This window comes from Ambystoma mexicanum, chromosome 5p (assembly GCF_040938575.1).
Source record: "Ambystoma mexicanum isolate Mex_15411 chromosome 5p, UKY_AmexF1_1, whole genome shotgun sequence".
In the NCBI taxonomy this organism is placed as follows: Eukaryota; Metazoa; Chordata; class Amphibia; order Caudata; family Ambystomatidae; genus Ambystoma; species Ambystoma mexicanum.
The window spans coordinates 23,280,732-23,295,576 of record NC_090930.1 but is presented as its reverse complement, the minus strand read 5'-3'; the positions used below and the strand labels follow the sequence as shown (position 1 = coordinate 23,295,576).

The 14,845-nt window shown below is 45.5% G+C and overlaps 1 protein-coding gene across 5 annotated transcripts in view; it reads left to right on the top strand.

The window, feature by feature from the left end:
• Window positions 1–14,845, top strand: part of TAF1 (TATA-box binding protein associated factor 1) — a 1,380,965-nt gene that overhangs the window by 1,142,882 nt on the left and 223,238 nt on the right. For all 5 annotated transcript variants that reach the window (XM_069612352.1, XM_069612355.1, XM_069612353.1 and 2 more), the window contains exons 32-33: window positions 6,117–6,209; window positions 13,192–13,276. In XM_069612352.1, the coding sequence (XP_069468453.1) occupies window positions 6,117–6,209; window positions 13,192–13,276 (178 nt within the window). The remainder of the gene's footprint in view (window positions 1–6,116; window positions 6,210–13,191; window positions 13,277–14,845) is intronic.

Here is a 14,845-nt window from a genome sequence, read left to right as displayed (position 1 = left end):
CTCCCTTTCCTCCGGAATGTTTCCAGACGCATTAAAAATGGTTCATATCAAACCTCTAATAAAAAAAAAACTTCCATCGACCCTCTCGAGCACAAAAACTACCACCCCATCTCAAACACCAGGTTCCTTGCCAAACTCATCGACCAAACTGCCTACTCCCAACTAAATGCCTTTGTCGAAGCCAACAATCTCCTAGACCCCACTCAATCAGGTTTAAGAGCCCGACACAGAACCAAAACCACCCTAATCGCAATCTGGGATAACCTTAAAAACACGGCAGACTCTGCGGGATGCACCACATTAATCCTTCTTGACCTATCCGCCGCCTTCGACATAATCAACCACTCAATCCTCTTTGACCGCCTCTACTCCCTAGGAATTTGGGGAACCGCTCTCAAATGGATAGCATCCTTCCTCAAAAATAGGAACCAAATAACCCTACTCTGCACCTATTCCTCCCAAGCCCGACCAGTCGACACGGGAGTTCCACAAGGAGCATGCCTATCAGCCCTCCTGTTCAATCTCTACATGGCCACCCCCCCACAAATAATTAGTTCACACAACATCCTGTGCTACAACTACGCTGATGACACTCAACTAATTCTAAAACTCCTGAACTCAAAACCCAACTGCCGACCCGACCTTGCTTCCTGCCTCCTTGACATAGAGCTCTGGATGACCACAAACCACCTCTTGCTAAACCCCTCCAAAACCAAAATCATTGTATGTGGCAACACCAAACCTCTACCCTGGCTGTCATCCATTGGCAACTCCCCGACAACCTCATCCTCAGTAAAAAAATCTTGGATGCACCATAGACTCTGACTGAACACTCTCGCGCCAAGTCAACAACGTCTCAAAGTCCTGCCACTTCCACCTTAAAACTCTTAGGCGCATTTTTCCATACCTCTCCCTTCCCAACAGTCTCTCCGCGGTCCAATCAATTGTGATATCAAGACTGGACTAAGCTAACCACCACTACCTCGTAGTCCACGCATACCAACTGACTAAACTACAAAGAGCACAAAACGTTGCAGCCAAACTGCTACTAGCGCTTGGCCCTAGAGACCACATCTCCCCAGCCCTCAAAACTCTGCACTGGCTTCCGGTTGCCCGAAGGGTAACCTTCAAAACCTTATGCATTTCGCACCGAGCACTGCATAAAACCGGATCTCAATATCTTCAATACAAACAAAAACCCTATCACTCTGCACGTACTCTAAGATCAAGCTCAGCTGTCCTCCTAGTCAAACCAAAAACAAACTCAGTCAGGTTAGGGGGATCATCTTTCTCAGCCTTGGCCCCCACGCTGTGGAACGCACTCCCACCCCACATCTGACTCACCGAAGACCTCATGTCTTTCCGCAAATTACTAAAAACTTGGCTCTTCCCCTAAAACCGACCCCAAACTCAAACTAACTCCAACTCGATAACAGCACTTCAATGACTTTTGCCCAAATGCTAGATCATAAATAGCAATGCAGCATCAAGATCCGAGCGAGAAATCGAAAACTAATAACCTCTATTGGGTAGCTAAAAAGAACAAACAAAATAGAATGAATAAAAAGGATCAAACCTTTGAAGTAAATAAAAATGAAAAGCTTTACGAGAGCAGTAAAGTAGCCAAAATTAATGAAATGGACACAATAAATGTGAGGATTAAAGTGGATAACAACAATTTAACTAACCCAAACTACTAGATCATAAATAACAATAAAACAAATAACAATACAACCTCAAGATCCATGCAAGATGGTACAGGTGAAGTGGATGGATCAAGTGAAAAATGTGGTTGGAACGAGTGAAGTATGTGGATGGAAAGTATGTGTAGAATGGATGAAGTGGGTGGAACGGGTGTAATGATAGGACAAATGAAGTAGGTGGATGAACGGGTGATGTCTGGAACCGGTGAAATGGGTGGAACCGGTGATGTGGGTGGAACCAGTGAAGTGGTGGAACGGGTGAAGTGGATGGAACGTGTAAAATGGCTGGAACCAATGAAGTGGATGGAACGTGTGAAGATGACGTATGTGGAAGGATGATGCATGGAAAAAGGTAGCGTGGGTAGAACGAATGAAAAGAGCAGTGCATAAAATGGTTGGAGTGTATAAGATGGCTTAGAGTGCATGGAACGGATTGGAGTGTATGGAACGGATTGGAGTGTATGGAACGGATTGGAGTGCATGGAACGGATTGGAGTGCATGGAACGGATTGGAGTGCATGGTACAGATTGGAGTACATAGAACGGAACGGATTGGAGTGCATGGCACGGATTGGAGTGCATGGAACGTTTGAAAGAGCATTGAAAGGAACAGTTCTGAGTGCTTGAAACGGCGGTAATACATAGAAAAGTTTGGAGTACATGGAACGGATGGAGTACATGGAACAAGTGGAGTGGGGTCGATCTCAAGTTCCTAAGGTAAACCACCATATCACATCTCCACGCTTACTCTCTTCTTAACACCACCACTCAACTAAAACACAGTGATACAATGACACTATTCGGTATAGCTGTTCTTATACCATCATTTGCCTCATACTCCCCATCACCCTAACTTAACACTGCTGGTTACACACGCTCCAGCCTAGGCGTTCTCCTCAGGCCTAACGCAGCCAGAATCGGTCTGGATAACAACCTGCCAGAACAAACACATACTCATGATCTCTCAACCACCACAACTACCGTTAAGAAGAAGCTATCACACGAATGCTACACCAGCTGCACACATATCCGGTGCTCACACGCACCTTATGACTCTCTCTATTCTCTCTACTGACTTGAACTTCGGTTCAACCTACCAGCGCCTTCAGACCATACCAATGGTACATAGGGCGCTATATAAATGCAAAGTAACATAACATAACATTTGTTTGTGCCATATTCACATAGCTCCCTTTAAACCAAGGTACTTACCTGGAGAATTGCAGCACAGCTGTTCTTAGGATAGGGAAGGTTTTTAAGTTTAGTGTTGGTAGTACCTTATAATTCTGTGGTATACGTGGTCCAGTCGTCAAGCATCCATTTTTCCTCACTTTAGCTGTGCAGTGAGTATTGGTGGCTGTCGCACTGGATACCAACATAGTGTCTTTTTGCTTACCTCAATGTAAGTGTGTGTTTTATAATTGTCTATTTTTAGTACTTGCCTTTGTGGACAAGTCTTAGCCCCCTCCGTCCTGAGTCTACCCCGTAATGCTCAGTCATACTAACAACGGGGTGTATTCTTAGACTTGAACCAAGGTTGCCTTCCCAGAATCCTAGGCCTAGTCCTAAAATCCCCCAACAGTAGATCTCAAACACAGGGCTGAGGAAACTCCTCCATTCAATGGCAGCTTTTACTGTGACATCATGGAGTTAGTTTAGGGGGCATGTGATGTCACTTCTACCTATACATAACTGTTCTCTCTATGGAGATGGAGCAAAGAAATTAATATAATGAGGTCCCAGTGGCTATGTAATGGGCAGGGCCCGTCTGCAGACAGTCCAGTAGCATGCACCTTGGGCTCATTTTAACCAGTGTGAGAAACAAAGGGTGTCTCACTGTCCAGTCCCTTGGGATCAGTCATTCAGGTGGCCGGGGCAGGAAGATCACTTGGATGAGGGGTCCCGTGGGAGTGGGCAACTGGAGGAGAAACGCAGTATCCCTGTCCCCATTTCCCCGTAGAACACCCTCATTCCATGTACTATCTAGGAAATTCTCCCCCTTCCCTTTCCTACACACACACACACACTTTGCTGTGCGGACAAAGCGTTTCAGGGAAAGACAGGCTCACACACAACCAGTCCATTTGACATTTCCCAACATCAAGGTCAGGCAGAGTCGGGCACTTAACCTTAATGACTCTCACCTGAATCCTGTTACCTTTCCCCACTGGGGAAAAAAGGCAGAGCATGAGAACTCCCGGAGAGCAAGACCAGCAGAACGGAAGGGCAGGAAATCCCGGAAAGACGACGCAACCATGGAAGCAGAGCAGACTGGACCATGAGGCGAATGAAAGGCTATGGTGCTACCAGTTGCGGGGTGAAGCGGGCAACTCCCTGCTACTGCAGAAGATCACAGCGGTACCTCTTTCATGTGCAGTGTGAGGACCTGAGAGGAGGCTAGCCGCGCTGGGCCAAAAGCCTTGACTACACAGAAGGTCTTGATAAACTGTATTAGTATGAGAGAAATGGGAGACCGGTTTGTGTTGATAAATGAAAAGGACATTAATGTTTGAAGTGCTAGTTGGGTTGTCGAGAATCCGCGAGCGAAAGCACATTGTAGCTAGAATGAAGAATGCCAAGATTGTGCGTGTGAGAGAAGCTCGAAAGAAAATAACAAAATAACAGAGAAAGGAGGCGAATAGTCAAAGTGGTCATGCGAGGGTAAATTGAAGGGTACATGCCCCCCTCGTAGACTCGAATGTCTTTGACAGAAGGCGAAACACTGTATAAAGCTAACCTAAGAAATTATTAGCCCTGTGATGCTAACCAAGAACTGCAGATATCAGAAGCAGATATCAGAAGGTCTTGGGCGTGGAGGCCGGTATAAACCTTTGAACTGTATCCAGTATTGTGGGTTGCTACAATATAACCGAGTGACCTGGCGAGACGCGATCGCCTATCAGAAGTCTGTGGGCCTCATAAGTGTGACGGTCCGGTAACAACGATGCTGGCAAGCCTACTGACACTGTTGTTACCGGACCGGCACACTACAAGTCTGCTTGCCAGAGTTGCTGTGACCGGCAGGTGGGACCCTGCCGGGCACAGCGGCCACGGTAAGCAGACCTACACGGATGCACCTGCACCGATTTTAATGGTGCCATTGTTTCAGTGTTCCCCATTCCCTTTGAGTCCTAAAGGGCTCAAATGGGAAAGGGGATTAACATTTTCCGGCACCTGACTTTACGGACCGCCAGGGCTGTAATGCCCCCGTGAAGCCAGGCAACGGAAAACTTCACAAGTCTGGCGGCAGCCTGCCGGTTTTACCGGAACGGCTACCGCCTGACTTGTAACAAGGCCCTCTGTATTGAACTGGCAAGTACTTTGAAGTGAAAGCGTGAAGGATTGCAAAGTAACAAGTGTGATGCTAGCGGTTTGTAGGCTTGCGCCCAATCAAGGGAAGCCAGTACTACCTTCAAAGGAAGGTCTAAGCACGGAGGAGGGGGGCCTGAGCGAATCGGTGAAGGTGAACCAAATATTTGTTTAAAAAGACATTAAGAGCTTCTGAGTGTTGTAAGCTAGTAGAACTGGTAAAGTTAACTGAACTGTGATTTGAAGGCTACAGTGAACCCAACAGAGGGATGCCAAGTGAAAGCAAGGGAAAGTGAATCCCGCATTTTGATAAAGTGACTGAACAGTGGTTTAAAGACAAAGGTGGACCCAACAAAGGGGTATCGCTAGAAAGCTGGGGAACAGGGGAATCTCGCATGGTGACAGCTTGGGTAAAGTCTTGTGCTGCCAGACAAAATACAGTGATTCGAGGGATCCTGCCTTTTCTGAAGAAATGGCTTCCGGATGCCTATAGACTCGGCGGGTGCTCACAGTCGTGCCACTGTTCCGTCTTGTCCCGTGATGTAACGTGGGCAAGGCAGTGCATTAGTTCAGCCGTCCTGAACTACCGAAAAAGAATGTGGACATTTCAGTTTGCACTACACTCCTTTGTTATACATATAATTTTCCCATACCCTTTTGTTATATAGAGTAAGGATTTGGCAATATGTTTGTTGTATAGGCCATTTTGTTTTGACACGACACCACTAGGACTGCGTTTACTCTACTTTGATGGTCGTCGCTTGCACCCATCTTAGATTTAAGCTTAAATTAGGTGTTTTTCTCACCCTTAAACTGTTTAATAAACCCCCTTGGATTGTGCTCCTTGTGTCTGTCGTACTTCTGATAACCATGCCTTTCTTACACCTGCCAGTTACAAAGAACATCAAGTGGCTGATGAGAGAAACGTGTACTAATTCCTCAGTGTTCTGCAACATATGTGCAGTTCATGATTTTTGTCACCAGTGCGTTTGTTTCCTTCCATGTTCTCTTGCATGCTGCAGTTATCATACCTTCCTCTAATCTCCTGTGCTGAACTGTCACTCTGCTTCACCTTGTGCATCTGTTTTTGTTTCTCTTCTGCAGTCATGGCCGTTCCATTTTCCAGTTAATAAGAAATTCATTCCGGACTATTACAAAGTTATCATCCAACCCATGGACCTGGAGACTATTCGGAAGGTAAGCAGGACTCTCTGGGCCTAGTCACTGAGACGTGTGCATGCTGTCAGCGTTCTTGCCTTAGACATTGTGGCTGGATTCACTGCCTGGGGTTCCTCAAGCACCCTTTCACACTATTCCTCAAGCACCCCTGTCCAGTGATTCGTCGAATTACCTTGCCCAGCATGTTAGGGAGTTGGACTGAAATCCACCTGTAGTAGGACTGTAGAAGACTCGCACTTGGGGCACAGGACTCCAACTCTTAGTGCAGCATGTTGGCAGCAATGGCTGAGCAGCCAGCCTTAGTCCAGGAGGGAGAAGGGCTGTAGGAAAGTAAGAATACATCGAGCACACCTACAGTCAAGAATACACTTACAAACAGTAATTATATACACATATTGTTATGTATTATGAACACTAAAGCAGCTAACACAGTATTAGAATTACAGGTAAGTAAACCTACTCACATTTATATATAGTAAGAGTTTTGTTCAGCATTACTCAGTTCAGTAGTGCACTCTTAGATGATATACAGGTAAGTAGTTAGAGTAGCATTCAAGTTTAGCTAATCATTTTTTGTAAACAACATTTAAGGTAAGCAACACAGATAGTGGTGAGTACTTTTAGGCATCCTATACTTTAGAGAGTCCAGCCCTATCGTTGAATGAGTCTCAAAGTCAGTTGGGACACTGGGTGAACAGGGCTCATGGGTGGAAGAACAAAGAAAGACTGGCATTGTCAAAGTTGTCAAAATAGCAGGCCACTTCCTGCTGTGCAATTCCTCTTAGTATGTTTCAGTAAACCCCATCTCCACCAAACTACCAGTATCTGGAGGCACTACCCACCTAACAGAAGCCTACTCCATCATTCATTTATGTTAAGCTGGATTTCTAGAATCTGCCTGCTGGACAGATTTTAGGAGGCCACCCTAGCTCTAGTGAACAGGGAACTCTGAGAGGTTAGCCAAACCCAACCACGGTAACAATGGAGAGCAGTCGAGGCCTATTCTCAGGAGAGTGGGGCCAGGGGCCCTCAATGAATCCACACAGGATGGCATACAATTCAATTTAGATAGTATAAAACATAGCTAATTATTATAGGTCTTTGGACTCACTGAAAAATGAATCTAACAGGTAGTATTATCGTGCAATACTTTATGATACAAATATATATATATTCACAAAAAGTTAATAAATTCATTAAGTCACTTATTCAGCATGCAGGTAAGTACTTTAAATGCAGTAAATGATGGAGCCAAGACACAAGTTAATTCCCTAACTTAAGCAGTCCAAACCCTCATAAGAATAGGGCCTTGTGTCCAAAAGTCACAGGAGCCCCAATTTCTCTGTAGGGATTCTCAGCAGGGAAGTTGCAATTCACTTGGGTTGGCGATGGTTCTAAGAGGTTATTCAACAATTTTACTAAGGTGAGTAAATGTGTGCTTATATTTCAGGTTACACTGCCCAGGTTTGACCGACCAAAAGGTGAGTGGAATGGAATGCAGGAGACAAAGGGACTTATTCCCAATGTTATCCTATGGAGGAGAAGTGGGGCAGATACACTGCGTTTATTTTCCCCCCTGACTCCGATTTTCCCAGATGTCATTGTGAATTGTCTGGGGGTTCGCTGGGAGCTCGATCTTCCGCCTTTTGTTCCGGTGAGTGATGTGCAGGAGTTAAGTGTTCGGGGGTTCTTCCGTTTAAGTTCGACTGCAATATGCAACCTCTGGCGATGAAGAAAAGCAAGAGACACTGATGCAAGCCTACTCTGGACACTTCACAGGCTGGAGAAAGGCAAGTTCCCGTGAAGGTCTCTGCACACAGGTGACGACAGGCATCCTTCGAGACGCGTTTACAGAAGCTGCACCAGGACAGGATCCCTCAAATGCTGGGTAGCTGAAATGTGGGAAGAAGGCGACTTGTGCACGAGCTGTCGACCACTGAAGATCCAGGCTTGAACGTGGAATGGCATTGCTTCTGGGGCGGTAGCCCATGAGAAAGCTTGTCAGTCCAGGGACACTTCTGAAGGCTCAGAAGTGCAGGATCTTCTGCAAGGTGTTGCAACTAGTTGGTCCCACTAGTCCAATAGTGAAGCACAGCTCAGGTTCTTATGTTAGGTGGTCACACAGGGCTTCACCGTGCCAGACGCAAGAGGTATGCTGGGCCACTTCAAGAGTCATTGTCGGGTCTTCAGCAGGCTGTGCTTCTTCGAGGGATTCTTGGCTCCAAGGATGATCTAAAGAAATGTCTGCAGAGGGTCCTCTTCTTATACAAAATCTGCACTGGCAGCAAGTCCAAGCCTAGCAATGGTGAGGCTCTGCACCATTCAAACGGCCAGTAGTGGTCCCATCAGGGACCAGTAGTTTCACATTTTCCCCACACCTAGACTCAATGGCACCACAGATGTGGAGTGGGGTGGGCTAGACAGTTTCGCCTCCTTCCTGAGCGACACACACAGACAAAGGCTTCAAAAGCCGCGAAATCGGCAGCTTTCCCAGGCAAATGCTTGACCTTCAAAGGTATTTCCTGGCAAGGCAGGAATAAGGCCAAAGAACAATTGAAAGTCTCGTAGAACGGCCTTTTTGGGACACTAGCCATGTTTAGTAGCCAGACAAGGTAAACGTGAATGTGCACACTCAAAATAATGCAACAGTGGTAAAAAGGCTCGTCCTCAGGCACTGTGGCGGGCCACAAGAAGAACACACTCTGATTTTCATCTCACTGCTGAAGTTTATTAAATGAAAGGTGAAAACTCCTACCTTTCCCTATGCTAAAGGGTGTTCCCTACCCAACAAAACGAACTAAGGTGTTTGTCAGTGAGAGTCCAAATCCAGATCAGTCCACTGTTCAAACTAACCTATCCTAAACCTACCACTATAAGAACAACAAACGCACAGGAAAATGACTCCCTTTTCTGTGAGGTGGTTTCTGGCAAGTCAGGTTCCTTGGGTAGTTCTTGGTAACTATGTTTTTCAAATCGCACAGTTCTGATACTGGGTTCTTCAAGGTCTCCACCGTCTATTTCACTCTATTACTCTTTATTTCCTCCTTGTTCTCCTCTTGTCTTATCCCAGTTGCGTTTATTCCTTTCCTTCTACGGGATACGTTTATTCCTTTCTCTAGATTTAAGATTTTCCCTTTATTCAATGTCCACTCTTTGTCTTGCCTGGGACGACTTTGAGGGCTCCAGTATTGATTTTCTTGTCCCCCGTTCACTGTTAATACTATATCTCGACTGGGACAAGTATGAGTGTTGCAGTAAGGTTTCTCACTCTCCTCATGTACTCTTGATGCTTTGTCTTGACTGGGATGAGTTCCATTAATGATCTTTAATCCCCCTCCATGGTCTCCCACTTTCCCAGTTACCTGGATTGTTCAAGGATAAAGTCACCTGGGTTTTTACCAGACTGGGGCACCCTCTGTTGCTTGTCAGGTTGGCTTCTCGTTTCTTTAGTACTGTCACATACAGTTTCTCTGTTCATTCTTCAGTCCATTCTCTCCGCAATACCTTAACGGAAGTGGTATTTGCATTGTTCACGGACCTCCAGGTCCACCACGATGGGCTTGCGGTCACGCTACCACTTATCTCTCGATGATGCGCAGGACACCTTGCATCCACCTCAGTCTCTTGCATCTCCTCTCCTTTCCAACACTGCGTGTCGGAAGCTTCACTTTGGCTTCTCTCAAGCATCCAATGCCTCGTATCCAAGTCGTCTTCAGCGTATTCCTGCCAGCTGATTCAAAACTCGTGGGTTCTCTCTCTTTCAAGGTCCCTGGCCCCTTATGGTGCTGCCGTGGGACTTCCTGGCATAGTGTCAAAGTCCTTCTTCTCTGTTTGATTCATACTCTGTATACTTCTCGGTTTGTTCTTCATGTCACTTTCACTAAATGCTTTTGAAGGTGGGTTAGTGATATGTTGTTTAGAGAGTTCCTCATAAGAATGGGAGTCTGTCTCCCCAGAGTGGCAGTCTCGCCCAGTGAGGTCCCGCTTGCATCTACGCACAAGTAGGGTATTTCATAGGAGGCTCACCTCCCTTGCCTCACAGGGAAATTCTTGAAGTGTCAGAGTCCTTCGATTCGTCAAAGCACAGATTAAAGTAACCAAAAATCTTAAGTGTAAAAAGCTATGGTGATTCAAAGGTATCCACATTGCACTGAACTGTAAGGTGCTGTGTGCAATGTTAAAAGTGCAAGAACACAAAAAGGGAAACAGTTTCCCAGTACCGATAGTCTGAGGGATTGATCAATCCCCCATAACAAAATGAGCAAAAGGAAAGTGAAGCTGAAGAATTTACTTCCCTTCAGAAAGTCAGGACATGTTCAAAAGCAACACATTTAGGGTTCCATAGAAAATAATAGAGGGAAAGTTGCCAACAGCGAAATCTTTCCTAACAGTCTGCACTTGGGCTTGTCAGAAACTGTGAAAGCAAGACTGAATCATATCAGCACAATTGAAAACTTTGCAGAAGTTAACTGGACGACAGAAGCCTTAAGATTTGGTAAACTGCTTGACAGCTATCAGTGCACCAATTCTCTGAAACTGAATACAACCTGTGTCAATATGAGGAATGTTGTATTAGATGTTTTCTGGCCATGGCCTGCAAGTTTTCCCGCTCTTAGTGGCTGTAGTAAGTTATCTGGAGTTTAAGGTGGGCCATGCTCTCTCCCTGGTTATTCCAGTAAACGTTTCCCCTTCCACAAAATGATGAGATCTCTGGAGTTTATGCCACAGTATCATCACTACTCTACTAGGAAGTGCCCGCTATCGCTTTTTGGCATTAGCGCCAAAGAACTCTGAATTTCACCAATCTATGCATGTTGTGATTGCACTGGCTTCTTATCAAACGGTTGTCACATTTAATACCCTATGGGTTGCTCTGACGCAGCTGCCTGGCAGGATTAATGCTGAAGGAAAACAAAAACTTGAAGGCTCAGGTTTCGGATCAAAGGCATTCCTTTGAGTAGGGAAAGCTTTGTCACTACTATGAAGGCATCATGAAGCAGACACAGACAACAGAGTCAAGTTTTATCTTCAACATTTTATTTAACTCAAAATGCAGGGCGGAGTAAGGCCGAACTTGCCCTATAACTAAGGTGATGTTTCCCAACTTAGAAAACTAAGGATAGTCTGTGTCAGGAAGTCCAATCAAATGTCTGTCTGTCTGTGTCCAAAGCCTGTACTTGCCCTCACATCTATCTGTATATAAAGTGTAGGGGTGAATAGTGTTCAAAGTAAAGTTCAGAGCTTCTTCCAGCTCTCGGCTTGCAATCAGATTCCCCTTCCCCAAATTCAAAACAGTTCACAAGGCACAGGGGTTCTCTCCCCCAAGAGTACAAATCTTTCAAAACACCACAATTGCTTGAGACACTTCCCAGCTCTTATAATATTGCTCTTCTCCACTTGTGTCCCCCTTCCTTGCTGCTCTTTCATCAACAGGAGGCCACTCTTTCAACTTGGCAGTGTTCCTTGCTTTATCCACCCGTGTCACACTCTCCTGACACGGCATGGCAGCTTGCTTGCCTCAATGCACTTGTTCCACTTTCTCCTGGCTCTTGCCAATGGGTTTTCCTCATATCATGCAATTCTTTGCCTTTTCTTGACTGTTATCAATGCTCGCTTTCTTATCTGATACAATTCTTTAGAATTCTCTTGGCTTGTGCCAGTGCTCATTTCCTTTATAATGCAGTTCTCTGCATCTGGTAGATTCACAATCTTTCTTTCACTCTACAATATTCACAAGTGCTCCCAACTTGTTTTCACGCTGTTTGGTATTCAATATTGCTCATAACTTCTTTCATTTAGTTTGGAAGCGAAAAATATTTTTTTTTTTCACTTCTTTCGGCATTCACAATAATGTTCAGTTAGCTTTAAATAAATGATCATTATCTGCTTTACATATTCGCCTGCCAGCCTGGTGTTCCCCCTTCTTGGTACATCCACAGGTCGGATCTTACGGCTTTGCTTCAAGGTCCTTGACCAATGTGGGCTCTCTTTCCCATGTGATACCTCGCTCCTTCTCCCAGCGGCTCTCTGTGACTCTGCTCACCCAGCGATGCTCCTCCTGCAGTTTGGGGAGTCCACAACTGCTTTGCTCGGTCATGGCGGCATCCCTCCTTCGGTCTGCTACCGACCTCCAGTGACCTTCAGTTCTGCTTCCTGCTGCATAAACTCTGCATCCTTTCTCAGGTGTCATGCGCTCTGCTTGCCACACCATTGACTCAAAAAGGTCTACCTGCACCCAGCAGTTCGTATGACTGGTTCCAAAGCTGACTCCATGTTCACAAGTTCCTGCCACCATAATTAGCACGGAAAAGGATAGACCGCTCACTATGGAAACGGTAGCCTGTTCTTGCTCTTGCTGTCCTCTTCTTGGTCTCAGTACTAAGTTGAGATCTGTGTATTAATAAAATGAGGATGTGCTTCTCTAGTCTCTTCCTCGTCCCAGTACTGAACAGCTGTTTCTTAAGGAATGTGTTAGTGGCAGAACAGGGAAGGGGCCTATGAAGGTTTGTCGGAGAGAGGGTTCATTCTGAAAAGGAAATGGGGGGGATACCATGTCTCACCTAAGGACGTCCTCTCCCATCTCCCCAAGTTCCCTTTACCCAAGTGATCCTCCCTCGCACATACACCCCAGGGTCAGGATCCAAGAGCAATGGTCTTCCCCTGGCCACCCGAGAGCAGGATACAGGGGGAAAAGAAGTGAGGGCGCCCACAGGTTCCTCACACAGGCCTGGTCAAATCCCTACTGCAACACCTGGTCCCTGCATTCACTAGATCCAGGGAGAGAGAGGACTAAGTTTTTCCCTCCCTCTGGAACTCTTAAACCTGTCCCGGTTTATAGCTCTGTTTAGATCTGTAACCCAAAGAGGACCCTCCTGAGATGTATGTTGAACTCTATAACATTACCCAACATAAACATCAACGTTCTGTGCCAAAAACTATTTTAAAAGTGTTAATTCAAATTCGTGCTATTTTACGCACAGAGCATCTTGTTTCTTTGCAGAACATCTCAAAGCACAAATATCAGAACCGGGATCTCTTCCTGCATGACGTGCGGCTCATCTTTGAGAACAGCAATAAATATAATGGTGAGTAAAGAAGAAGGGGTCCTCGCGGTCGCCCCCTGCATGCTGCTACGGCCCCTGCATGCTGCTACATTACTGGTCCAGCCTCTCTACCTTCCTATAGTCTTCTGGGATATATCTTGGGTAGCCAGAATGTAGCCTCCAAGTCCACTGGACGTCTCGCTGCTCTGTTTTAAGAATGGTTACATGTCACCTGTTGGGCTTTCAATGATTACTGGGTTATCTTGCATAACATTCTGAAATGAACCCACAAGGGTTTGTCACTGTTAAAGAAAATGTTGTTTTTGCAACTTAGCTTCCATTGATTTCAGTGGAACCCCCAGCAGCTTTGTCTGTGTTCTGGAACTTTGGCCGACTTTCTGTCTTGCAACATTTATATGCCATAGTGATGTGCCTAGGACAGGCTGGTGTTAATGAGCTGCGTTTTACTTCTTTTTTTCAGTGCATTCCTGTGCATCTTTTTTCTACCATATTTTGTATGTGTTCATGGAGTATTTATACAGCGCGTACTAAGGCCCAAGGGCATCTAGCCGACTGGAGTACTGCATACTCATAATGGCTTCCCAATGTGGCACGTTGGGATGCACGTTTCATGTCCCACTGTAGGGAAGAGGTTCACGTTGTGCACATCATATTAGAACAATGGTGTGGCTAGGTTAGACGTGATGTTGCCGCAATGTTGCATTTTACCATGTGTACAGTGTAGATACAGGAATTGGGATAAATGTTATTATAAGTGTCACTTTGTGTGTTTAGTTTGGAAACCTTTTAGATTTGCATCACATAGCAACATAATAGAAGTTGTGGGGTAACAATCTACAACGTGCAGTGCTTAGCTTAGGAAGCAAAGCACTTTATGCATGCAAGGGGAAAGCCACTGTGAGGGGTGCAGTATTCCTGAATAATGCACATGTGGAATTCGATAATGGTTTAGATGGAGACATGTTCTGGGATATTAGGGTAGTATGGGATTCATCATGAGGACATGGAAATATCTCCGATCACCGTTCCTCTATGGCTGGGTTTCGTGTAGGCCATGGAGAGTTGGGTTTGCGGAGGTGAACTTTGCATGTCCTGAAGGGTTGAATGACCAGATCATGGAAGGAGGAATGAAGCAATCCACATTTAGACGCTGGCGATAGCATAAAATGGTTACTTGAGGCGAAGAATAAATGAAGTGACATTGGGTCGTGGGTTTACGGATATGGGGAACAAATCTTCCTGGGAGCATTGAGTCTTCTTAAGTCTGGCCAAATGGTGAGTCGAACTGGGATTAGTTTATAAAACGCATGAAGGGCAGAGTTTGCCGGTGGTTTATGGGTTTGGTTTGGGCTCTTAGGAAGATAAGCAGGATCTGGTATGGAGGCTGTATGATCTGAGATGGTAGTCAAAAATAAAGTAACTTGTAGGAATGCATGAGGAGTAAAAATGGGACACCATCGCGTCTGGGCCGGTAAGATGTTTATTGCTTGATCAAATACATGGTTGTTTGTTTCTCTCCCTTCCCTTCTCTTCTTTGAAGTGTTCTTGTAAAAGCCTTGCTCATCACATACTAGGTTAAAGGTTTCCTAC